The 25695-nt window shown below is 42.0% G+C and overlaps 1 protein-coding gene across 4 annotated transcripts in view; it reads left to right on the forward strand.

The window, feature by feature from the left end:
* ppp2r5cb (protein phosphatase 2, regulatory subunit B', gamma b) overlaps nucleotides 1-25257 on the forward strand; it is an 88230-nt gene extending 62973 nt beyond the window's left edge. For all 4 annotated transcript variants that reach the window (XM_060917915.1, XM_060917916.1, XM_060917914.1 and 1 more), the window contains 7 exons: nucleotides 1188-1241; nucleotides 1633-1803; nucleotides 9863-9990; nucleotides 10414-10515; nucleotides 10606-10678; nucleotides 19251-19367; nucleotides 22524-25257. In XM_060917915.1, the coding sequence (XP_060773898.1) occupies nucleotides 1188-1241; nucleotides 1633-1803; nucleotides 9863-9990; nucleotides 10414-10515; nucleotides 10606-10678; nucleotides 19251-19367; nucleotides 22524-22658 (780 nt within the window). In that variant the 3' untranslated portion in view covers nucleotides 22659-25257. The remainder of the gene's footprint in view (nucleotides 1-1187; nucleotides 1242-1632; nucleotides 1804-9862; nucleotides 9991-10413; nucleotides 10516-10605; nucleotides 10679-19250; nucleotides 19368-22523) is intronic.
* Nucleotides 25258-25695: the final 438 nt, after the last annotated feature.

Below are 25695 nucleotides of genomic sequence, written 5' to 3' on the forward strand. Positions count from 1 at the left end.
TAGTTTTTTTTAGACTGGCAAACAAATTGTGTAATCGTGCAAAATATCAGTCTATTACTCTTCAGAAACCTTTTATTTTTGTTCCGCGTCTTTCTCAGTTTTGTTTGACGTAATTTATTTTGGTTGCGATTCCAGCTTTCTCGTTTGCGCTCCCTGACTTTTTGGCACAAACTTCACGTGTGGGCGGGCTGTCCAGGAATGCATTCCCATTGGCTAACTTGTGTTTGACTGACAGCTACACTCAGCCATTCCCTACTCGGATTCTGGCGGACTGTTTGACAAGTGATCGATCCATTGACGGTAAACAAGGATCGAGTGGACTTCAGTGGCGACTATGATACTGAATTAATTCAACAAAGTGGAAATTCAATATCATAGTCGCCACTGAAGTCCACTCAATCCTTGTTTACCATCAATGGATCGGTCACTTGTCAAACAGTCCGCCAGAATCCGAGTAGGGAATGGCTGAGCGTAGCTGTCAGTCAAACACAAGTTAGCCAATGGGAATGCATTCCTGGACAGCCCACCCACACGGGAAGTTTGTGCCAAAACTGCAAGCAAAAAGTCAGGGAGCGCAAACGAGAAAGCTGGAATCGCAACCAAAATAAATTACGTCAAACAAAACTGAGAAAGACGAGGAACAAAAATAAAAGGTTTCTGAAGAGTAATAGACTGATATTTTGCACGATTACACGAATAATTTGTTTGTCAGTCTAAAAAAAAAAATTGACTTTTTTTCTTTTTTTGTATTTTGATTTGTCGTTTTTGTTTGATATTTCAAAAGTATTGTATGAACATTTTGGCACAAAGTTGATTCCATATGATGTGCACTTTAAATACAAGGGTGCCAATAATTGTGGCTCGTTTATTTTTGTTAAATTTCTTGATGAGGGATTTGTTTTTCTCTGAATCCTTTTTTTTTTCAATTAAAAGTTGGATTTTCCTCCAAAAAATGAAAATAGAATGGAAAATATATCTTCACAAACTTTGCTGCTTTAATGAGCGACGCATCCACATCAGTAGTACTGTTCGTTTTGTGCGTATACTGACTCGTGTCTGTTTGCAAAGGAATGCAGTATAAAGTCTCATGGTTTTGCACTAGGAGAGGATAATATCCAACCACCCTAACCAAGCTTTTCAAAGCACTAAATGTATGCTCTTTTTTTTTTTTTTGTGTGTGTGTGTAGCTGGCATACTGCGTGGTACAGTTCTTAGAGAAGGACAGCACTCTCACCGAGCCGGTACGTTCTGCCTCCTTTCTGACACTTGATAAATAAGCAGGAGAGCACGACTTGTCAGTAGACAGACACTCTTTCAGACACGGGCATATTTACGGAATGCTCAGACTTCATGAAATGACACTTGTTTATGCAATGTATTTGCCTCTCGCTTTTGTGCCGTGTCATGTGTTTGCACACTGGTCCTCTTGGTATTAGGTAATATGACTTCCATATATGCCTCGTGTTTATATACAACAGACATCATTACTCTGCATGAATTGCAACTCAATGCTGCAACTTGGATCAGATTTTTTTTTTTTTGTTGCTGTGCATGAACTAGGTGGTTTTGTTTTGTTTTTGCCCCATGTACTGCATATTGTTAAACTGGCATTTTGGAACTGAATTTCTTCAGGTGGTTATGGCTCTTCTGAAGTACTGGCCAAAGACCCACAGCCCAAAGGAGGTGATGTTCCTCAATGAGCTTGAGGAGATCCTGGATGTAATTGAGCCCTCCGAGTTTGTCAAAGTCATGGAGCCTCTCTTCAGGCAGTTGGCAAAATGCGTCTCCAGTCCACACTTTCAGGTTCGTCTGCACTGTTTTCTAAACGTTTGAATAAAGGGACGTTACTGAAGAAAAGGGGGTATAGCTATCGCTCTGTCCATCTGTGAATGTTTGAGTTTCTGGAGCATAACTCAAAAATCAGTACCCCGTGTGTACATGTGGCTACTGCTTATAAATAAAACTGTTTTCTGATCCCATGTCCATACAGTAAATATCGTGCATATACACTACCGTTCAAAAGTTTGGGGTCACCCAGACAATTTTGTGTTTTCCATGAAAAGTCACACTTTTATTTCCCACCATAAGTTGTAAAATGAATAGAAAATCTAGTCAAGACATTTTTCTGGCCATTTTGAGCATTTAATCGACCCCACAAATGTAATGCTCCAGAAACTCAATCTGCTCAAAGAAAGGTCAGTTTTATAGCTTCTCTAAAGAGCTCAACTGTTTTCAGCTGTGCTAACATGATTGTACAAGGGTTTTCTAATCATCCATTAGCCTTCTGAGGCAATGAGCAAACACATTGTACCATTAGAACACTGGAGTGAGAGTTGCTGGAAATGGGCCTCTATACACCTATGGAGATATTGCACCAAAAACCTAGCCTGGCTAACGCGACTTCAAAGCTCTCCGAGCTATTGGTCTGGCCAAGATATTAAGCCCAACCGTTTCCCAGAGCCCGTGATTGACCCGCCTCCCTGAAATGCCTCAGTTTGCTACTGGTCGAAGCCAGAAAAGGCTGTGACGAAGCTTAAACCAATCACATCACTCTTTCCTCTGACGTATGCGACGCGACGGGGCTAACTGGTAGATTAAACTCTTACCGAAGCCGGTCGGGAGCAATGCGAAAACGTCCTTCCTTTTCAATAAATACCTCCAGGGCTGCTCTTTGCTCCGTTTTCAATGAGAACTTCCCGTTGAATGCTTTCAATACAGCATCTATGCGTAATAGATGCGGAAGCGTGAATGAAGCGCTTCTGGCATAGAGTCTGTAAACAATCTATGGCTTCCGGTCGCAGTTCTACTATGTCAGTGCCTTGAACACGCCTCTACCCAGGGCCGTTGGAGATGCTCAAAGTTGATTGGTTCCCGATTTTTTCGGGAGCTTGGAAGAGCTGTAGATAGCTTGCCTGGCCAGACTAAGCTCGCAACAGGCCCTCGTGTTGTGTCACGCTTAGGATGGGCGGGCCCAGGCTACCAAAAACCAGACATTTGCAGCTAGAATAGTCATTTACCAGATTAGCAATGCATAGAGTTGATTTCTGATTAGTTTAAAGTGATCTTCATTGAAAAGAACAGTGCTTTTCTTTCAAAAATAAGGACATTTCAAAGTGACCCCAAACTTTTGAACGTGTGTGTGATATATATATATATATATATATATATATATATATATATATATATATATATATATATATATATATATATTAGGGTGCATCAGTTGCCCCCTAAAAATGAAAAGTTCCTCCGATCATGATGCATTTTTGTTTTTATGTTCCTTTTGGTAAGAAAACACACTGGGTGAAATATTTTGACAAAATTCAAAAGTTTAATGGTGGCACCAGCAGCTCAAAGTTATGGAATAAGCTGCTATTTTATGACACAATTTCGATCACTTTTCATGAAACATTATGGCACCTTATAGAGTATACCAAATATCTTAGATACTGTAGACAGTATGTCTAGAATGTCTAAAAATATTTTAGGTTTATGCAAAGGTTCTTAACATGATCTCTGGGTCACAAGAAATCAATAAATGGAGTCCAACATTGTGATTCAAACCTTACGCGAAAACATAAAATAAGCGTTTTTTGGCAAAGAATGAACCTCATGGTGCCACCATTAGACTTTTGAATATGGTCAAAAAATTTACAGGATGTCTTTATTGGTGAAAAGGAACACCCAAACAAAAATGCATCAGATTTTATGAAAGTGAGGGCAACTGATGCACCCAATGTGTTTTATCAATTATACTCGCGTCCTCTCGTACAAACCTCACGAAGCTGTGAGCAGCATCAGGGCTTGGAGTATTTTGTTGGCTGTTTTCTTCAAAATGCAGTGCTGTGAACTCGATCTATTTTCAAAAATAGTAAGAAAGAAAGCACTTGTTCATGAATTGTCTTAGAAGCGGTATTTAGTATTAATGAGCACGTTTTGTTTCACAAGTGTACTGTAAAGACTCTAAAACAGGGGTGGGCAAACTTTTTGGCTCAGGGGCCACATTGACTTTTGAAATTTGCCAGGCGGGCCGGGCCAACACCAAATTCATACATATCGAACATAAACCGGAAAAGCTTTAGTGTTATTGTAAGGCCTTCACTGACAGAGACCCAAATGCAGATCAGATTGACATTTATTTTAGTTCTCAGTCAACAAAGGCAGAGCAGAAAAATGCTTGCAGTTCAATAGATTGGCACATAAAAAATATATACACACATAAACGAACACCAGCACTACAGCAGCCACCCACGACAACCAAAATTACTAAGAGTTATACTTTTTATATTATTATGTCTGTAAACATGTGACTACCATCTTATTACAGCTCCAACATAGTGTTAATACTCACATTCACTCAGCAACCGCTGAGCTGTATTCGTCCGTGCTTGCGCTGACTGGTTGTTAGCATAATTAGCATGCTTGGAGGAAAAGTGCCGTTTGATGTTATATTCCTTTAAAACTACAACGGTTTCTTTGCAAATAAGACATACAGCCTTTGATCGGACTTCAGCAAAAAAATACTTAGTCGTCCATTCTTTATTGAACACCCGGCACTCACTGTCCACTTTTCTTTTTTTAGGACCACTCACTGTAAAGTTTTATCCTGTGTTCTCGAGATCATCAGTGGCACGGGCGCCAGAATGACTTCCATGGCACGCGCTGCACCACTCTGCAAATGTAATCTCGTGTGAATACGACTAACTGGAAAGACGGATCTCTAGAACACCTGTCTACGTGATAACACTGACGCTTATAGTTTATAGATCTGCTCAATCGCGTTTATATGATTGTCTTCCGCGGGCCGGATTAAAAACGCCAACGGGCAGGATGTGGCCCACGGGCCGTAGTTTACCCACCTCTGCTCTAAAACAATCCCTCAAAAGGGCTCAATTACCCCCGAAGAAGCTGATTTATTCCCACATGGGACTTTTTTGTAATTGCAAACTGAGCGGATCGCTCAGAAGATTCCAACGTTGTCTTCGCTGCCTCCGAGTTTTTGTTGAATGGCTGGAATTCTTGGTGTAAATATCTGCCAAAAAAAAAAAAATCTTACAAAACTTTTCAGAAGGACTGAATAAAAGCTGTGATAATCAAAAGGTCAGTTTTCTTAAAATAAACACCACTTAATATCGAATCAATAGCCTTGGTGAACTACGAGGTGAATTTAGTTTTTCTTTTAATCTCCCGATTATCTTCCGATACTACAAAGTTATAACAAGGTTTCTCTTATTTCGTTATTGGTTCCGAAGTTTATCAAGAAGTAGAACGGGTAATCGAACTTGATCAGGATAAGTGCTGGTTGGTTACGAAGTTTTGCTATTGCGTTCATTCTTATACTCGCTCTTGTGTACCTTTTTGATAACGAGATCAACCGTTCGTATCGTGAGATCGCAGTTTGCCGTTCTGGTGATTGCAATGCTTATGCGCACGCGCAGTGCACTCGTTACTCGTTCTTACAACACGATGACATCGTGGCTTTGCCTCGATGAGGCAGTAGCCACAAAAACTTAGGATTTTTTTTTTTCATGAAACCGGACAGTTATGTTACAGTGCCTTGAAAAAGTATTCACACCCCTTGAACTTTTTCACGTTTTTCCGTTTTACAACCACGAACTTAAAAGTTTTTTATTGAGATTTTATGTGATAGACCAACACAGAGTAGCACATAATTGTGAAGTGAAACGAAAATGATAAATGGTCTTTAAAATTTTAAACAAATAAAAATCTGAAAAATGTGGTGTGCATTAGTATTCAGCCCCCCGTGTCAATACTTTGTAGAGCCACCTTTTGCTGCAATTAATAATAATAATAATAATAATAATACATCTGTTTTGTATAGCGCTTTTCATGGTACTCAAAGACGCTTTACAGGAGGTTCAAAAATACACACGTGTGTGTGTGTGTGTATACACACACACAACAGATAAATAGGAAGGTGATCTGCAGGAAGGTGACGTGTCAAGTGTCATATGCAGTCTTGAACAGGTGGGTTTGAGATGGCGCTTGAAGGAAAGTAGTGTATCGGAGTTATGGATGGCCAGGGGGAGGGAGTTCCAGAGGGTGGGGTGCAGCGATGGCGAAGGCTCTGTCTCCGAGGGTCCGGTACTTGGACGTGGCGATGGGAGTGAGGAGGTTGGCATCTGCAGAGCGTAGTCAGCGGGTGGGGGAGTGGCGATGAAGGAGATCAGTCAGGTACGAGGGTGCAAGGTTGTTGAGGGCCTTGTAGGTGATGAGGAGGATCTTGAAGTGTATGCATTGTTTTATGGGAAGCCAGTGAAGTTGACGGAGGACAGGGGTGATATGTTCTCTGGAGGGAGAGCGGGTGAGCAGCCGGGCAGCAGAGTTTTGAACATATTGTAGTTTTTGAAGAACAGTAGAGGGAAGGCCATACAGGATGCTATTGCAGTAGTCGAGTCTGGAGGTGATAAAGGCATGAATTTTAATGTCTCTGCAGCTGGGGTGGAAAGAGTGGGTCGCAGGCGTGCAATGTTTCGTAGGTGGAAAAAGGATGTTTTGGTTACATGATTAATGTGTAATTTGAACGAGAGTGCAGGATCCATGTAGATTCCAAGGTTTCTGACGAGGGGGGAGGGAATGACAGAGTGGCCATCGATACAGAGTGAGAAGTTCTGACAGGTGGGAAGGATGGATTTTGGGCCAAAGATGATGATCTCAGTTACAATTACAGCTGCAAGTCTTTTGTGGTATGTCTCTACCAGCTTTGCACATCTAGACACTGAAATTTTTGCCCATTCTTCTTTGCAAAATAGCTCAAGCTCAGCCAGATCGGATGGAGAGCGTCTGTGAACAGCAATTTTCAAGTCTTGCCACAGATGCTCAATGGGATTTAGGTCTGGACTTTGACTGGGCCATTCTAACACATGAATATTCTTTGATCTAAACCATTCCATTGTAGCTCTGGCTGTATGTTTAGGGTCATTGTCTTGCTGGAAGGTGAATCTCCTTCCCAGTCTCAAGTCTTTTGCAGCCTCCAACAGGTTTTCTTCCAGGATTGCCCTGTATTTAGCTCCATCCATCTTCCCATCAACTCTGACCAGCTTCCCTGTCCCTGCTGAAGAAAAGCATCCCCGTAGCATGATGCTGCCACCACCATGTTTCACAGTGGGGATGGTGTGTGCAGGGTGATGAGCAGTGTTAGTTTTCCGCCACACATAGCGCTTTGCATTTAGGCCAAAAAGTTCAACTTTAGTCTCATCTGACCAAAGCACCTTTTTCCACATGTTTGCTGTGTCCCCTACATGGCTTCTGGCAAACTGCAAACGGGACTTCTTATGCCTGTCGTTCAACAATGGCTTTCTTCTTGCCACTCTTCCAAAAAGGCCAGATTTGTGGAGTGTACGACTTGTAGTTGTCCTGTGCACAGATTCTCCCACCTGAGCTGTGGATTTCTGCAGCTCCTCCAGAGTGATCATGGGCCTCTTGGCTGCTTCTCTGACCAGTGCTCTCCTTGCTCGCTCTGTCAGTTTAGGTGGACGGCCATGTCTTGGTAGATTTGCAGTTGTGCCATACTTTTTCCATTTTTGAATGATGGATTGAACAGTGCTTCTTGAGATGTTCAGAGCTTGGGATATTTTTTTATAACCTAACCCTGCTTTAAACTTCTCCGGAACTTTATCCCTGACCTGTCTGGTGAGTTCTTTGGTCTTCATGATGCTGTTTGTTCTTCAGTGTTCTCTAACAAACCACTGAGGCCTTCACAGAACAAGTGTATTTATGCTGAGAGTAAATTACACACAGTAGGACTCTTAACTAATTAGATGACTTCTGAAGGCAATTGATTGCACTGGATTGTATTTAGAGGTATCAGAGTACAGGGGGGCTGAATACTAATGCACACCACATTTTTCAGATACTTATTTGTTTAAAATTTTGAAGACCATTTATCATTTTCGTTTCACTTCACAATTATGTGCTACTCTGTGTTGGTCCATCACATAAAATCTCAATAAAAAACCTTTTAAGTTCGTGGTTGTAAGGTGGAAAAATGTGAAAAGGGGTATGAATACTTTTTCAAGGCACTGTAAGTGACTAGAGGAGTTGTGTGTTTTTTTTTTTTTTTTTTTTTTTGAGATTTTCATGTGGGAGCCAGGGGGATATGTCGTCTCTTGATGACGCTTGTCTATTTTATTTATTGAATTATCGATCCATCCAGGAGATATTTTTAAGTCGTCCAAGTTAGAAAAATATCTGCTCACTGAAGACTTGAAACCGATTACCGTATTTTCCGGACTATACGTCGCTCCGGAGTTTAAGTCGCATCAGCCAAAAAATGCATTATGAAGACGAAAAAAAACATATATACGTCGCACCGGACTATAAGTCGCACTTTTTTGAAGGGTTATTCTATCCATAGAATCTGTGATTCTATCTGATAAGTGGCGCGTGGTTACTGTGCGACTGCATTGTTTATTTAATAAACGAACAGCTGAGCAGTGATAACGTGCCCTTTGCCCTGTAAGTACCTAGTCTGATTATTTTAAATATCTACTACTATCTTTAATACTATCACTATCGTTATTACTAATAGCCTATATTATTATTATAACTAATATTAGTAGCCTATTACTGATGCATTAATCAGTTTGCTTTTAGAATATTTTTACCGGTAGGGCTTATTATCGCCCCATGGCTCTTTCATCTGTGTTATTAAAGCTGTAGTCATCATCGAGGAGTGTCATTCTTCATTTTTGTCGAATTTTATTTCATCAAATCAGAGGTCAAGTAGGCTATAGGTATATCATCTCCAAAGACAGGTACGGTAGTAAAAACAACCGTCTAGTGAAAAAAAAAAACAAAACAACAACCACTTTTAAATCCCCTACTTAAATCCTTAAAATGAGTCATTTAACTCATGTCTTGTGTGATCTGATCTCCAATGGTGAAATAAACCGGTTGTGATGAGTACAGTCTGTTATTTTAGAAGATAAATGTAATATATAATTTAATATATAGACTAATAAAAATTAATATTTTATAATATAATATCACGACATATTACTGTCTGTAACTGTTTGTCACTAAAGCGTTTTCTAAGATCATAATGTCCGATATTATTATTATTTTACACACACAATAAGCGCATGTGCGTAAAGTTAGTAAACCATCCCCCACCTTTTTTTTTTTTTTTTGAGTCGCCGGACCCACCCACCTCCTGCGTTCTGGGACCTCCCACTTCACAAATTAAGCACTGCCTAAAATCACTACATAACTTATTTAAATAACTATAGGCCTATCATTAATAATAAAACACAGGTCAATCAAGTTTATCAAGCTGATGATTTCACTCCAAATCAGCAAATCCATTGAATTCCTCATCCTCGGTGTCGCTTCTGAACAACTCTGCCTCCAGCGGCAGATGAAGCGCCGTTTCCTCCTCTTCTGCGTGGCTGTCGTCAGACTCAGCATCAGCTCCAGTTATTCCGCGGTGAAAAAAAAAAAACATATACGTCGCACCGGAGTATAAGTCGCATGGTCAGCCGAACCATGAAAAAAAGTGTGACTTATAGTCCGAAAAATACGGTATTCAGTGGCATCCAATTTGTCTGCCATAATCAACATTTTATCTCTGTTTCTACTGACAAATTAATTTATAGGACAATTCAGGTTTATTACGAGTCGTCACGGGTAGATTCGCTTTTCTAATGCGGATTAACAACGAATACGTTACACTGACACCACCAAGTTTTAATATGAACTTGCTGGTGCTTAATAATAATTGTCGATCGAATCTAAAAAGGCATTATAAAAATTATACGTTTAGTTTTGGATTTTAAAAATTGCTAATGTGTTCATGAGTTCCATAACGCTGCATTTTTGTGGTTGCTGTGTTTTGTAACAGGTTGCAGAGCGGGCCCTGTATTACTGGAACAACGAGTACATCATGAGTCTAATCAGTGACAATGCAGCCAGAATCCTTCCCATCATGTTTCCGTCTCTTTACCGCAACTCCAAAACCCACTGGAACAAGTGAGTCACGTTCTCTTACAGTAGACCTTTTCTGGCCTCTTTATGCTAAATTCCCTTTTAGAGTTGTGCAAAATAGTTTCAAAGTAGAGTCATGAGGTGGGGGGAAAAAACATGCCTGCTTTAAACCTTTTCATAGATATAAACAAAAACAGTCTACAAACTATGAAATTGTATTTATATAGAATTTTCTGTATTTGTGCCTTGTTGTAAGCTCTCTTCTTGATAGCACTTAAAAAAAAGTTTCAAAACAAATTGACTCAATAAATACCCAATGGTTAAGATGCTTTTTCAAATTAAGGTGTGATCTTTTTTTTTTTTTTTTTCCCCTTCCACAGTTTTTATACTTTTGATATTGCATTTTCCTTTAACATTTGATCTAAAACTTGGACAGGTGTTAAATCATCTCGTCTTCCTTTCCTCCAGAACAATCCATGGTTTGATCTACAATGCTTTGAAGCTCTTTATGGAGATGAACCAGAAACTCTTCGATGACTGCACACAGCAGTTCAGAGCAGAGAAAAACAAGTAAAAAAAAAAAAAAAAAGAAATGCTTGAACTTCTTTTTGTTTTTTTAATTTGTCTGTCTTCCTCAAACCACTTTCCTTTGTCTTCTAGAGAGAAGCTAAAGTGGAAAGAGCGTGAGGAAGCCTGGATAAAAATAGAAAACCTGGCCAAGTCAAACCCCCAGGTGAGTGCCATCTTAAGGCCTCTGCATGCTCTTGCGACAAGGCTTTCGCAGACAGCTTTTCGCAGACAGTTGTAATTTATCGTTGAGCGGGGAGTAATAGGCATGCGCGATGTTATTCACCGCTACAACGCAAGGGGGTGCGAAATCGCTAGTAGTTGGTGGGTGTGGTTAGTGGAGTGTTTATCCTCCGGTTACTTATAATGACTAGAACTGGAGTCGTATAGATGTACGCATAGACATCCTATGTCTATGGATGTACGTACTTCCTCGATCAACCGCTCTTCGTGCTGCTCCATCTTCACTCGTGTTTTTAAAAATGGCGGTCGTGAAAACAAAACAAAAACCGGGAGAGTAGGGAAGCGGAAGTGCGTGTACAGCGGATGTAGAGTGGACCAATCGGAGCCCTCTTGTCTGCGACGCTGTCTGTGAGGCTTCTGCGGTGGTCACAATTTTTGGGAGGTGCGCGCAGAGCGTCTGCGAAGGTTGGGGGGGGGCTACGCAGACGCTATCTGCGACGCCATCTGCAAGGACTGGGTTGTTCCTCATTTGTAAAGACAAAATGCATAGTAATGATTGATTTGGTTTCTCACGGAGGTGCTAAGGAGCTCAGTGTTCCTCCTGACATAAAGGCTTCTTTGAAACCTGAGTGAACTTGAGGTATTGATTGCCTAATCAAAATACAAAAAAAAAAAAAAAAAAAGAGCCAGGAATTGAATTTAAGCTACTCAGCTGGACTATCTGAATTGGCTTAAACAGCCATTCCTGCTGGTCCAGGGAATCAAACCTGCGACCTTTTGGTCCCAAAGCTGCTTCTGTAAACATTAGGCCAGGGGTGTCAAACATACAGCCCGCTAGATGGTTTAATCCGGCCCCAGACTTGGAGAGAAAAAATTTCTAAGGATGTCAAAAAAAAAAAAAGTAAATCTCTAGCCCGTTCCTGTGACGACTTGTGAATTTTTAAAGAAATAACCGAAATGCTCAATTCAGCCGCTAGGGGCAGCCAAAAAAAGCAGCACTGACATAACAAGAGATCAGGAAATAAACAGCACATTTTAGCAACGTGCCCAGATATGCTGTCTGATTCCATGAATGGCAGTCTTGCCTCACCACTATTAAGTTGCTATCAAAATTATCAAGAGTGATGCCCCCATTACCAAAATGTCTTTGTCAAAAAAAAGAAAAGTTGACGTAGAGTGCAGAGTTTTCCAGGAAAAATGGACTGAGTATTATTTATTCACAGAGCTGAATACAAAACCAGTGTGCTTGGTATGTAATCAACTTGGTATGTAATCAACAAGAATATAATATTTGGCGCCTCTATGAGACTCATCATAAAGAAAAATTTCACAATTTCAAGATTCAAGATTTTTATTTGTCATATACACAATAACAGACACAGCGGTTTATTATTGGGTAATGACATTCTTAATTTGCAACTGCCCGACCAAACTATGCTTACCAAAATAAAAAGAAATAAATATATATATATATATATATACACACACACACAGTGAGAGTAAAAAGTATTTGATCCCTTGCTGATTTTGTTGGTTTGCCCACTAATAAAGACATGATCATTCTATACTTTTAACATGGAGAGACAGAACATCAAAACGAAAATCCAGAAAATAACTTTAAAGAATATATATTTTAATTGACTTGTATTTCATTAAGGGAAATAAGTATTTGATCCCTCTAGCCAAAAGCACTTAATATTTGGTGGCAAAGCCTTTGTTTGCAAGCACAGCGGACAGACGTTTGTTGTAGTTAACCACAAGGTTAGCGCACATATCAGGGGGAATTTTGGCCCACTCTTCTTTTCAGATCCTCTCTAATGCCGCTTTTCCACTACCAACACGGCTGAGCCGTGCCGTGCTGAGTTGGGCTGAGTCGAGCTGAGCGGGGCTGTTGGAGTTGCATTTCGACTACAACCGCGCTGAACCGTGCTGGCTGGAAGTGGGTGGACACATTGGGTGGAGTTAGCGAAAGTGGGTGGACGTCACGTGATGTCGTTAGGCGGCGCAAACAGTGACATCAGTGAGCTTTTAAGCGGCTAATAAACAATAAACATGGAGTCGTTAGTGTTGCTGGTCTTGGTGCTGTGGCTTGTTGTCACCGACAACGCAAACAGATACTGGCAAGAGCGTATAGATGAGGCGAGGCGCATAAGGCTTCAGAAATTCTCGTAATTCGTAATTCTTCTTCCGGGTTTACGGTGTTTACAGATCCCAGCGTGCTCGCGGGGCGTGTGTGGGCATGTGAGGACACTCCTCCTCACCAATCAGTGCACAGGGGAGTGTCTGCTCACGCCCCTAGCCCCACTCAGCTCGGTTTGGCTCGCTTCAGCCCCACTCCAAAACCGTGCGAGTTTTGGGTGCTAAGCAGGGCTGAAGCAAGCTGAGTCGCGCCGCTCTGAGGTAGTCGAAACGCGAGCCGTGTCGAGCTGAAGCGAGCTGAAGTGAGCTGAAAAAGGGTAGTGGAAAAGGGCCATAAATCATTAAGGTTGGTGGGCTGTCGCTTGGCAACTCGGGCCTTCAGCTCCCTCCATAGATTTTCGATTGGATTGAGGTCCGGAGACTGGCTGGGCCACTCCATGACCTTAATGTGGTTCTTCTTGAGCCACTCCTTTTGCCGCTTTTCCACTACAAACGCGGCTGAGTCGGGCTGAGCCGTGCCGTGCTGAGTCGAGCTGAGCGGGGCTGTTGGAGTTGCATTTCGACTACAACCGCGCTGAACCGTGCTGGCTGGAAGTGGGTGGACACATTGGGTGGAGTTAGCGAAAGTGGGTGGACGTCGCGTGATGTCGTTAAGCAGCGCAAACAGTGACATCAGTGATCTTTTAAGCGGTAGTCTCACGACCCGGATAGTAAACAATAAACATGGAGGACATGAAGTCGTTAGTGTTGCTGGTCTTGGTGCTGTGGCTTGTTGTCACCGACAACGCGGACAGATACTGGCAAGAGCGTATAGATGAGGCGAGGCGCATAAGGCTTCAGAAATTCTCGTAATTCTTCTCCTTCCGGGTTTGCGGTGTTTACAGGTCCCAGCGTGCTCGCGGGGCGTGTGTGGGCATGTGAGGACACGCCTCCTCACCAGTCAGTGCACAGGGGAGTGTCTGCTCACGCCCCCAACCTCACTCGGCACGGCTTGGCTCGCTTCAGCCCCACTCCAAAACGGTGCGAGTTTTAGGGGCTAAGCAGGGCTGAAACGAGCTGAGTCGTGCTGGTTTTTGGTAGTCGAAACGCGAGCCGTGTCGGGCTGAAGTGAGCTGAAGCGAGCTGAAGTGAGCTGAAAAAGGGTAGTGGAAAAGGGCCATTTGTTGCCTTTGCTGTATGCTTCGGGTCGTTGTCATGTTGGAAGACCCAACCACGGCCCATTTTCAACTTCCTGGCAGAGGGGAGGAGGTTGTCCCTCAGGACTGCACGGTACATGGCTCCATCCATCTTCCCACTGATGCGGTGAAGTAGCCCTGTGCCCTTGGCAGAGAAACACCCCCAAAACATAATGCTTCCACCTCCATGCTTGACGGTGGGCACAGTGTTCCTGGAGTCATAGGCAGCATTTTTCTTCCTCCACACATGACGAGTAGAGTTTAGGCCAGATAGTTCAATTTTGGTCTCGTCTGACCACAGAACCTTCTCCCAATCACTTTGTACATCTTTGAGGTGATCATTGGCATACTTTAGGCGGGCCTCCACATGTGCCTTCTTAAGCAGGGGTACCTTTCGGGCACTGCAGGATTTTAATCCATTGCGGCACAAAGTGTTGCCAATTGTTTTCCTGGTGACTGTGGTCCCAGCTGCCTTGAGGTCATTCACCAACTCCCGCTGTGTGGTTGCAGGCCGATTTCTCACAGTTCTCATGATCATTGCCACCCCACGAGGTGAAATCTTCTGTGGAGCACCAGACCGAGGTCTATCGATGGTCATGTTATACTTCTTAAATTTTCTCACAATTGCACCAATGGTTGTTACTTTAATACCCAGCATCTTGCTAATGTTTTTGTAGCCCATTCCAGATTTGTGCAGGTCAACAATCCTGTCTCTGAGGTCCTGAGAGAGTTCTTTGGTCTTACCCATGTTGGAGAGTTTGGAATCTGTCTGATTGTCTGATTCTGTGAACAGGTGTCTTTCATACAGGTGATTAGTTAGAACAGGTGTCTTTCATACAGGTGATTAGTTAGAACAGGTGTCTTCAATTCAGGTAACAAGCTGATTGGGAGTGTCTAACTGGTCTGTGAAAGCCAGAACTCCTAATGCATACTAGGGGATCAAATACTTATTTCCCTCAATGAAATACAAATCAATTAAAATATATTCTTTAAAGTTATTTTCTGGATTTTCTTTTTGATATTCTGTCTCTCCATGTTCGAATACATTTACCATTAAAAGTATAGAATGATCATGTCTTTATTAGTGGGCAAACCAACAAAATCAGCAAGGGATCAAATACTTTTTACTCTCACTGTATATATAAAATATAAAGTGCATATGGAATGCAAAATATAAAGGTAGAGTGAAAAATGAAGATAACATTTAAAAAAAAAAAGAAAAAGAGGCAAACAATGTGCCAACATAGAGGTAGATATACTGTGCAATGTCTTGTGCAAAATTGCTAATATAATCCGTGGCTCAAAGCCTGATGGAAATATAGAGGTAGATGGTGATTATAATCCGTGGTTCAAAAGCCTGATGGAAATATTTTTTTTTGTATGGACAATTAAGAAAAGAGAAGATAAACGAATTGTTAGCTGGTCTGAAGAAACAGCAGTCTGCATTTACTCGCAGCCGTGAGGTCAGTGATGGAGCAGTGAAAGCTTATTGCAAACGAGTTGGTGCAAGCATCCAAGCCATTTTCTGATGGTGAACTCGTGAAAAAATGCATGCTGAAGGCTGCAGAAGTCGTGTGCCCTGAAAAGCAATCTGCCTTTGCCAACGTTAGTGTGGGGAGTTGGTTCAGGTTGTCAGATGTAAAAATGTATTCACTCAACTGTATAAAAATAAACCGGTTGTTTGAGAGTGAGGCCCACTTTACACGGGGACGGTCTGAAACAAAAACGCAAAAGTCCGTTTTCGTTCTCACTTTTTTCCGCATCTACACGACCGTTTTCAAGGAGGAAATCTGCGTCTATACGGTGACGCATAAATGTGTGGAATTCAATTGGATGTGCATGCCAGGCGGCTAGGTGGTGCTGTGAAAGACCTCCGCTATGTCTGCACGCATGCGCAACGTCTTCCGTCTTGTCTGATCTGCACATCTGCGCCGCGAAAACTTTGACTGCTCTGGCTATGGTAAGTAAGAAAGTAAGTAAAAAAGTAAGAGCATACTATACCCGCCTCTGTTCATTAACGGTATATGTGCAGATTCGGTATAGATGTTCGAAGGACTCCTGGACGTTTATTAAAGCTGCCAGAGCAGCTTGAAGGTCCGTTGGATCGATGTAATCAGACATGCTCTTACTTTTTTACTTACTTTCTTACTTCCCGGGCTGGCATGTGCAGTATATGACATATGTATGACGTAAACGCGTACCCGACGTGAGCAGATCCGAGCAGAGTTTCGCGTATTGGGTAGTTTAGACGGATATGCAACGGGGGCTGTTTTTAACTTATCCACTCTGGAAGGCGTTTTCAATTTTTTCCGTTTTTCAGCCTCGGAAACGCCGTCCCCGTGTAGACGAAAGGCACTTCCGATAAAATATTTAGTCGTTTTTACCGACAGCGTCCTCGTGTAAACAGGCCCTTATTTCAAATCCATTGGCGCCTCTGTGAATAAATGTGTAATAATCTAGATCCCTTGTGATCAGTGATTATGTAGGCTACAAATGTAGGCTGAAGCATAAAGCCTAGCCTACTGAAAAAACTATGCTAAAGATTTGGAGTTGACGGGTTATTTTTGCAATTATTTTACTGGTCCGGCCCACTTGAGATCAGATGGGCTGTATGTGGCCCCTGAACCAAAATAAGTTTGACACTCCTGCATTAGGCCATGATGTTAAAATATAACAAGAACAAGATTTTAAACTGTATTGTTCATTTAAGTACAGATATGTAAAAGCTTTACTTGTTCCATTATAAGCACAGTTTTTAAATACAGTTAGGGGTTACAGATGAGTGCCACATCATAACCTCAGCGGCTACAATTATCGACAGTCCATAATTATCGACGCCTTTTCAGATTTATCAATATAATATAAAACAATTTTACAAAGGTGAGTTTCAGTTACAACGGTTATTATCGGTTAATTATCAACCGGAAGACCCTGCGCTCGCACTTTGATCTTGTCTGATGACGTAACTTGTTACCTGAGATGGAATTTTTTAGCACAATCAACAATTTTTCGGAAAACCCGGACGTTATCATCGCAGGTGAGCATGGTGGAAAGATCATGGGCGTGTTTTTACTGATCAAATTCACCGATATTTCATGATCTCCTCGTCGAAACCTACTTTGTTTCTGACTCTTTCATTTGACAGCCGCCATTTTGTATCTAAACGCGCGTTTGAGAATCACGTGAGGTGTCGATAATAGTGATCACTTTCACCGGTGTCCACCATTATCGACACCCTGTGGGATTAAGGGACATTTACAACTGTTATGGATCGATCTTTGTGTCACACTGTTGAAGTCGATGAAGTACTTTAAAAAAAATAAAAGTGCTGTGATTTATAGTCATTTTTTTACTGATTCATAACAGAATGGAATATTTATAGAGTATTTGGAATCCGATTGCAATAAATAGAATTGGAGCAGAATTAAATTCCTAGCATTTAAAAAAAAAATGCTTGAAATGTTCAGATTTTTCTATTCCATTCAGAATTTTTTTTTTTTTTGCAGTTTGTTGTAAATATCGACCACATATTACAATATCAGTAGACGTTTTATATTTTGGTTCGAGGAATGAGATGCGACCTTTGACCTGGATGTTCATGCGGTTACAATATCAATTGCCTGTTGACGTTTATTGGTAAACTAGAAATTAATACAAACAACAACGAACGATGAACAAAATGTGATCTATGGAAATACTTAAAGCGGGTAGAAAGTGGAACAAAAGGATTTTCTGATGCAGGTTAAACATTCAGTTCATTTGTTTACAAACATTAGAATTACTTCCTCATTTATATCAACATCCATATATTTATATAAAAGATATTTTGCGCTCTCTCTCTCTCTCTGGATGTCTAACTGTGGACAAAGGTGTCAATAATTGTGGAACGATGTCATGTGATCTGATACGCCAAGTAATCGGGAATCAACCCCCCCTAGTGGAGGTTTGAGTAATTATTCGTGCACAATTTACGTATGGAGCACTTGCATGTGACGTCACAGCCGATCCAGATTGTGACAGACGCCATCTTGTCGGTCAAACGCCATATTCCGCCTTCTACTTCTGCTTTTACTTCTACCTTTTCTTCTGGAAAACCCTACTATATACAATTCTACTACAACGGCTGCGGCTACAAGCTCTCCCTACCTGTGCACGTTTTTATGTTTTTTGTGTGCATTTTTGCGTGTTGTTTGTCTGTACCGGACTTCAATATCCACTACAACCGTATGGACTTACTGGACATTGGTTTCCAGCAGAAAATGACGGTTTGTAGTGATTTCCATCGCATGCACAACATTCCAGACGAGAAAAAAAAAAAACATTCCGGACGAGATAGTGAGACCAGCGGGGTCTCCGTGGATTGTTATCGGAAGCAAAGCGAAGGAGGCGGTGCCGGGAGCGGAAGCAAAAGCGAGGCTGCAGGCAGAGCCGGCCTGTTGACTAAGCTCAGAAAACAGCCGCTCAAACCTCCACTGCCAAGCCTCTACCTCTCCAACGCCAGATCCATGTAAACAACACGGACGATTTGGAATTACAACTGGAATTACCTTATTCTATTCTATAATCGGCTGGTCAGTGCTATACTCAATACTTAAGTGACTTACCCGTCCAATGAGGATTCTTGTTTACAAGATGCCACATCTGAGTCGCTGACAAATCCTGAATTTCTGTAAAGATAACTGTCCAGAGATTTATAAGCACGCAGTGCTTCACCACTGAACAGCGAGGGAAAGTTAATGAGGTAATTATACATGTCTGGGTATTCCGCTGGCAGTTCAAAATCCGGTCGTGAAAACTCCGTCTGGAAAGCCATAAGGGTCACAAATCTGTAGATCGTTTATTTTAGACATGTATCTAGTTATCTGTTCATTAGAAAAATGAGCCGTGTAGTCCGTCGGTTGAAATTGATCCATTCTGTACACGAGTGCAGCAGTATTCAGCGGTGTTTTTGACCGACAAGATGGCGGTTGTGTACTTTCCGGTCACGTGACTGCAAGATCTCTGTTGAAAGTCTTTTCTACTTTTGCAACCGCCAAAAGATCGTTAAGGTGTCGATAATTGTAGCCGCCGCTCTAGTTACTTTAGTATCGCTAGTGAAAGACAACTGAAAAATTTAAGCCTCATAATTGTATTGTAAAAAATCTAGAGGATTCAGCTGCTACTTCATTACCACATCAGCATTATCTTCAGGTGCATTATTATTTGGTTTATTCCTGTTTGTGGTGATTATTTGTTTTGCAGTTCCTCTTGTATATTGACTCAACCAGCTTGAGTAGCCCAATGGAGATTGAAACAGACAGTGTAGGAATGGATGATGTCGCAGCCCTCAAAAAGACAGTAGAAGAAGAAGCTACACAGGTAAATACCACCACCACTCTGAGGATTTCTTTTTAATTATTAATACTTTTTATCACAATTTTACACTTTCGGCAGGTTTTAACTGTTTTGTCAGTCGTATCGAAGTAATTATAGTTTTTTTTTTTGTTTGTTTGTTTGTTTGTTTTACTAAGTGCCTAGTCTAATGTTTGCTGCTGTTTAGTGAGCTGGCCAGAGCAAGCAAAGAAATGTTGGGCGTGGTTTAAAAAAAACAAACAAACAAACAAAAAAACTTGATTTGAATTTTAAATGTAAACCTGCACGCTAAAACGTTTTCATGTTTTCCAGCTTAGTTTTAGTGCATTCTTTCTACCTGAGAGTCCACAGGGATGAGAGTTTTCCGCTTTTCGGCGGATTTCCGCTTTTTCTGAGTAAAAATCAACCTTTTTATATTATGCCAAATCCGTTGAGATTTTTTTTTTCATTTATTGAGGGGGGTTGGGGTATGTTCCTTCGTGATACTCAAGCGTAATTCATTCCTACGATGATGTTACATGTTTACATTTTCGCCATCTTTAGTCTCGCTAAGTCTCACGGTAGAATGTGTTACATCTACAATGTAATTGGCCAAAACATCGCTGGCGAGAGCATGATAGCCAATCGTAACAGTTCTTACAAGAGTGTGGGAGAGAACAAAAGCCAATCATAACAGTTCTTACAAAAGTACCTGCATCTGTTCTATTTTATCGAAACTTGCACATGTTCATCGTCGCTGCTGTTCAAAAATACGTTTCTCTTTCGTATCGGCTTTTTTTACTCAAAATGCCGAATACAATTGACAAGCGAGACGAAGCAAAGGTACGTGAAATCAATGCTGGTATGGACCTTTTTCACGTGACGTCATGACAAACGCGGCCGCCTTTTTGGACATGTACTACCAGTAGTTTAACACTGAGGAACGGCAGCAAAGAAAGTTTTTACTTTCAGCAAGACTTTCATCATGCCACTATATTGTTGTGCACCTGGATGTAGTAACCATCAACAAACAAGGCAAGGGTTATCATTTTATCGGATCCCGACGGAGAAGATGGATAGCGGCCATTAACAGGAAAGATTGGCAGCCCTCCCTCAGCATACCAACGCTTGTGTAGTGACCACTTTGTTGGAGGTAAGATGAATAAAATTAGCCAGAAAAGGCATTACATTGCTGTTAACGTTCTGTGGCGGCGAGTGTGTAACCAAATAGGCTAAAATAACCCATTGTAACCTCTTTGTTCTTCTGTAGTAGCTATTGTTGACTAGCTAATGTCAACAACATAGTAGCTGGTATGTTACTGTAGCAATGTTTATGTTCAGTCATTTGGATGACTGTTAAAACCTTTCAGTCTCAAGTTTTTCCTTTACTGTATTTACTAGTTTACTGTAATTATGATCCGGCAGCTATTTACACCGGATCCAGTGTAAATAGCTGCTGGAGCCGACGTCCGAGGTTCCGGAGCGCGCTCTGGCTTGATCCCCCTCAAATTAAGCAGCGCGCTCCGGCTTCCTCCCCCTCAAATTAAGCAGCGCGCTCCGGCTTGCTCCCGGAGTGCTCCGGCCAAGGTTCTGGAGTGCGCTCCGGCTTGCTCCCCCTCAAATTAAGCAGCGCGCTCCGGCTTGCTCCCGGAGTGCTCTGGCCGAGGTTCCGGAGCACGCTCCGGCTTCCTCCCCCTCAAATTAAGCAGCGCGCTCCGGCTTGCTCCCGGAGTGCTCCGGCCAAGGTTCTGGAGTGCGCTCCGGCTTGCTCCCCCTCAAATTAAGCAGCGCGCTCCGGCTTGCTCCCGGAGTGCTCTGGCCGAGGTTCCGGAGCACGCTCCGGCTTGATCCCCCTCAAATTAAGCAGCGCGCTCCGGCTTCCTCCCCCTCAAATTAAGCAGCGCGCTCCGGCTTGCTCCCGGAGTGCTCCGGCCGAGGTTCTGGAGTGCGCTCCGGCTTGCTCCCCCTCAAATTAAGCAGCGCGCTCCGGCTTGCTCCCGGAGTGCTCCGGCCGAGGTTCTGGAGTGCGCTCCGGCTTGCTCCCCCTCAAATTAAGCAGCGCGCTCCAGCTTCCGGAGCGCGCTGCTTAATTTGAGGGGGAGCAAGCCAGAGCATATGTCAGTGAACAATCCTGGTGGAAGCAGGTAAACGTCGTTCTCTAAGCCTGCTAACCTCAATTTTTGCAAATACCTCTCCCTCTGCTCGCCCTGTAAATGCCCTACGTCGCTGGATAGTGAAGGTGTTTTCTGCATCTCGCTCCTTTTTCTTTTATGTTTTTCGTTTGTCGCCTTCCTCGCATTCAAACTGATTCGAGCCGAAGTCCACCACATGTCCAAAATGGTGGTCGCGTTTACGAAGGTCACGTGACTGAAAAGGGTCTATAAAAAACGGAGAGGACTGACAAGCTCTCGTCTTTGGCCAAAAAGCTGAAGAAGTCGTCGAAATGATCAAATGAAAATGAGAAGTGACTGTGAACTGTAAATAATTGTATAAAGTGTACATAGACATCATCCCATAAACTTAGCATTCGTTCGATTTAGTACATTGAACATGTATGTGGTAGATAGTCAGTAAATCTGAATTAATGCTGACAGTTTTGAAAACTTAAATATTTCAAAAGACTTTTTGAAGAACTCGTATGCAACTAATGAGGACATGGGGAGAAAAGGTCAGTCACCCTAAAATTTTATTTAATATATGAACATTTTGATAATTAATAAAGCTTAAGTTTAATGTGAATTTAGTTTGTCGTTTTTGTTGATCATGAATTATAACCATACCCTTGAATGTAGAATGTGATTTTATCTTGAATTCAAACAATACTCCTATTGATTTGAAACATTTTCATGTAAATATATAAAAAAGACAACAGATATATATTTTTTTTTATCTACTACAGCTCAGATTGCAGGACAAGTGGTTTGTAAGGCCTTATTTTTCAAAATTTTCCGGGGGGGGGGGGGGCATCTTGAAGCACCCCCCACCCCCCCCGGTTGGCTTTGGGCGCCATCTTGTTTTCTGCTTTTTTGATGACCACCCACTCTCATCCCTGAGTCCAGCACAGTCATTCAGTGTATTCTGTATTATAGATTCAAGTAGTGATGTCACGTGTAATGTAGCCATTACAGACTGATAACCCACTTCTTTGTTACTACAACCAACCTGCTTGCGTTTGTGCCGTAGCTTCAGAGGGAGCAGCGGAGAGAGCGGCCACTAATGCGTCGCAAATCGGAGCTTCCTCATGACATGTCCACAGTAAAGGCCCTGGAAACCCACCGGCGTGCGGAGGACATGATAACCAGCCGTGATGGCCACTAAAGGGGCGGAGCAGCTCAGAGGCAGAGGCCGAGAACAGCGCGCCCAGTGCACAGCAGCAGAGGCAGCAGCAGCAGCACAGGATGGCCTGGTGTGACCTGGAAACCTGGACACACACTTAGCTCTGCTCCTATAAAGAGCCACAGTGACCCTCCCTCGGCCAGTGCCCCTACGCTGGAGTTTTTATTTTAGACCTTCTCAGGTGTACTATTTTTTTTTTTGTTTGTTTGTTTTTTTCGTGTGGTCTTTTTTTCCACAAATCTCTCCCTTTCTTGTCACACACATCTGCACTGACTTCCCCCTCCTTATCACTTACCATGAATTGTCGTTAAAAGTGTAGGTGCTAGGGCGAAGACCACGAATGGGTCGTTTTCAGCACAGGAGCACTTGCAGTTTGACTGCTGACCGTTGTGTTTAAATTGAGCAAAAGCCTCTCGACCCCCCCAACCCCCCCACCCGTGAAGATGGGAGAGTGCAGATTTTGGGTGAAAATGTGTATCCATCTCTAACCTTTTATTTTTCTCCATGTTAGGACATAGCTGCTATTGCCTCCAGCTTTGTTCCTCAAACTGGTAGTTCACGTCAGTTTGTGTGTGTGTGCTGTATGTACGTACGTATGTATGTTTCATGTGTTATCTGGTCCAGCAATGGGGACTGTCAGCCAAGTGTCACTGTTTGGCAAAAGGAGCAGATTTATGGTATATATTTTACTTTTAAATTAAGCTTGCCAGACTTTTGGAAGCTCCTAACCTTGATGAATATCTAAAGGAAAATATTCCTCTGTAGAAATTAGGTCTTGTGCCAATTTATTTTGTTGTAATATATTTTTAGAGGCTATTCAGTGCACCTGGCTATAAGTTCACCCAGACTGTGTGGATGTTCAAACAATGGTAAACAATTTGACGCTTTTGCTTCCGTATTTCCTTGACCGTGATGGCCGTTTCAAAGAGTTCCTTATGGTGGAAGAACTGCCTGGAACTGCCCTCATGGTGAGAACGCACCATACGACGATGTATTTTTTGGCATTATCCAGTTCGTTAGGTTGAGACTTTAAGGGGTCTGAGAATGTCCTTTTAGAGTTTGTTCTAGCGGACTTGGGACAAGCTGCACACTTTTTTTGTTTAGTTCACATCCACTGACTGGTAGTTTAAGGAAATGTAGAAGCACCAGTTTGTTAAAACAAAGCCTTTATTTACATTGAGTGCCTTTTCGCTGGTAGACAACCTTGGTGAAATGCTGTAAGATAAGAATTAAGATCTAAAGGCCACAAAGTTTTCTAATTTAGAACCAATTTTGTTTCTAAATGCCTCCAAATTAGATGATGGAGGAGATGATGGTGATATCCAGCGACTTTTGATAAAAGATGCACTGTGGGTGAAATTAGACCACATAACCAGTGGCTGGAGGAGTCACCACATGACTGAATGGTGGAGTAACGTAATGAACAATAGAGATTAGGCCACATGGTCCATATTGTGTCCAACAGAGAATGGCGTCTTGTTTTTATTCGTCTTAAACCGTTTCTTTTGTTAGTTCGGTTTGTTAGGTTAACCCTTTGGTGACTGACCCCTTGAAAATGGTTCCTCCAGGAACGATGACGTTTCAGTTGTCAAGACAACGGAAAAACTAAAATACAAGAGCATTTTGTTTTGTGCACAAGAGCATTGTGACACATCTTTCTGTTTTTGTATTTTAGTTTTTCCGTTGTCTTGACAACTGAAAAGTCATCGTTCCTGGAGGAACCATTTTCAAGGGGTCAGTCACCAAAGAAGACCTGGGCCATTGTTTGAGCTTCCATTAGGTGCTGAGGAGAGGCTCATAACATTCTGGGGGTCTTGTATGTCTTTGGGAATTGTTCAAAAATGATTGAAAGTATTTTTGTTCGTTCTTTTTGCTTGCATTAGCTTGTTCGATTTGAATGTGCAAGTTTGTAAATAGGACTACAGTGATCAGTCTTTTTAATTGTCAAAGAATAGCAATCACCAATACTTTGTTCCATACTTCTGGTATGTTCAGCTCTTTCTAAAGGCCAATGCATTTTTCTTTTTTTTTTTCTCTTCTCTCCCCCCCCACCATCCATGTACTAGTGCTCTAAAAGAGGTAGGTAGTGCATTAGAGCACTACTACAGTGTGTGTCATCCTTTCCTCTGCAAACAGGAGCTTGTTTTCAGCATTAAATGGCTTTAAATGAACATCTCTGGAGGCTTTTTCTCTTGAAGAACCGACCATTGCAAAGTGTCCTTTAGTATGCACCCCTGCTCCATGGCTTCATTTAATATTGTACATATTATGTACTATTATTTTATCTTCTATTATAAAATGGTAGATCTCTTACTTTGTACAAATTCTCATGTACAGATGAAAACGTTATTAGCAACTACATACAGTTTATAAAGTGGCACAAGCATCTGTACGTGTTGCTATTTGCATTAGAAATGTTTAGAGTTGAAATGCTATTTTTATCAATTTGTAATTCAGAACTTTTTATTTCGGAATTCTTTCATCTGTGATGCGATCTGTCATACGTTAGCCTTCGTGTGTGCTCTTAACCATTCTCAACTGGTGTACATCTATAGTAAATAAAGAAAATTGGTGAGTTTTATATTTTCATGCAGAGAGCAAATGCAATTGTTTATACTTGTCGTTGTTCTGTGTGAGTGAGTGAGAGAGAGTGTGAGTGAGTGAGTCGCTGTAGTGCAGAAATCTATTAGGACGCCTTTTTTCACAGGTTCAATGCAGCTGGTGCATTTGTCTCTTTAATACAGGGGTGTGGTTGCAGGCTTTTTGTTCCAATCGAGTACGAACCGCACCCGATTCCACCTGTTTGATTAGTTGACCTTGACTTTCAGTCAGGCATCACCCGAACTGATTATCACGTCATCAGCTTTTCTTTGGCTAATCAGACACAAGGTACACCACTGCTCTTACCGGAGCAGCCAGTCCTGCTGGTCCACGGAATCGAACCAGTGACCTTTTGGTCCCAAAGCTGCTTCTCTAACCTTAAGGGCCTCTGCATGCTCTTGCGACAAGGCTTTCGCAG

Source organism: Neoarius graeffei, chromosome 3, assembly GCF_027579695.1.
Source record: "Neoarius graeffei isolate fNeoGra1 chromosome 3, fNeoGra1.pri, whole genome shotgun sequence".
Taxonomy (NCBI): domain Eukaryota; kingdom Metazoa; phylum Chordata; class Actinopteri; order Siluriformes; family Ariidae; genus Neoarius; species Neoarius graeffei.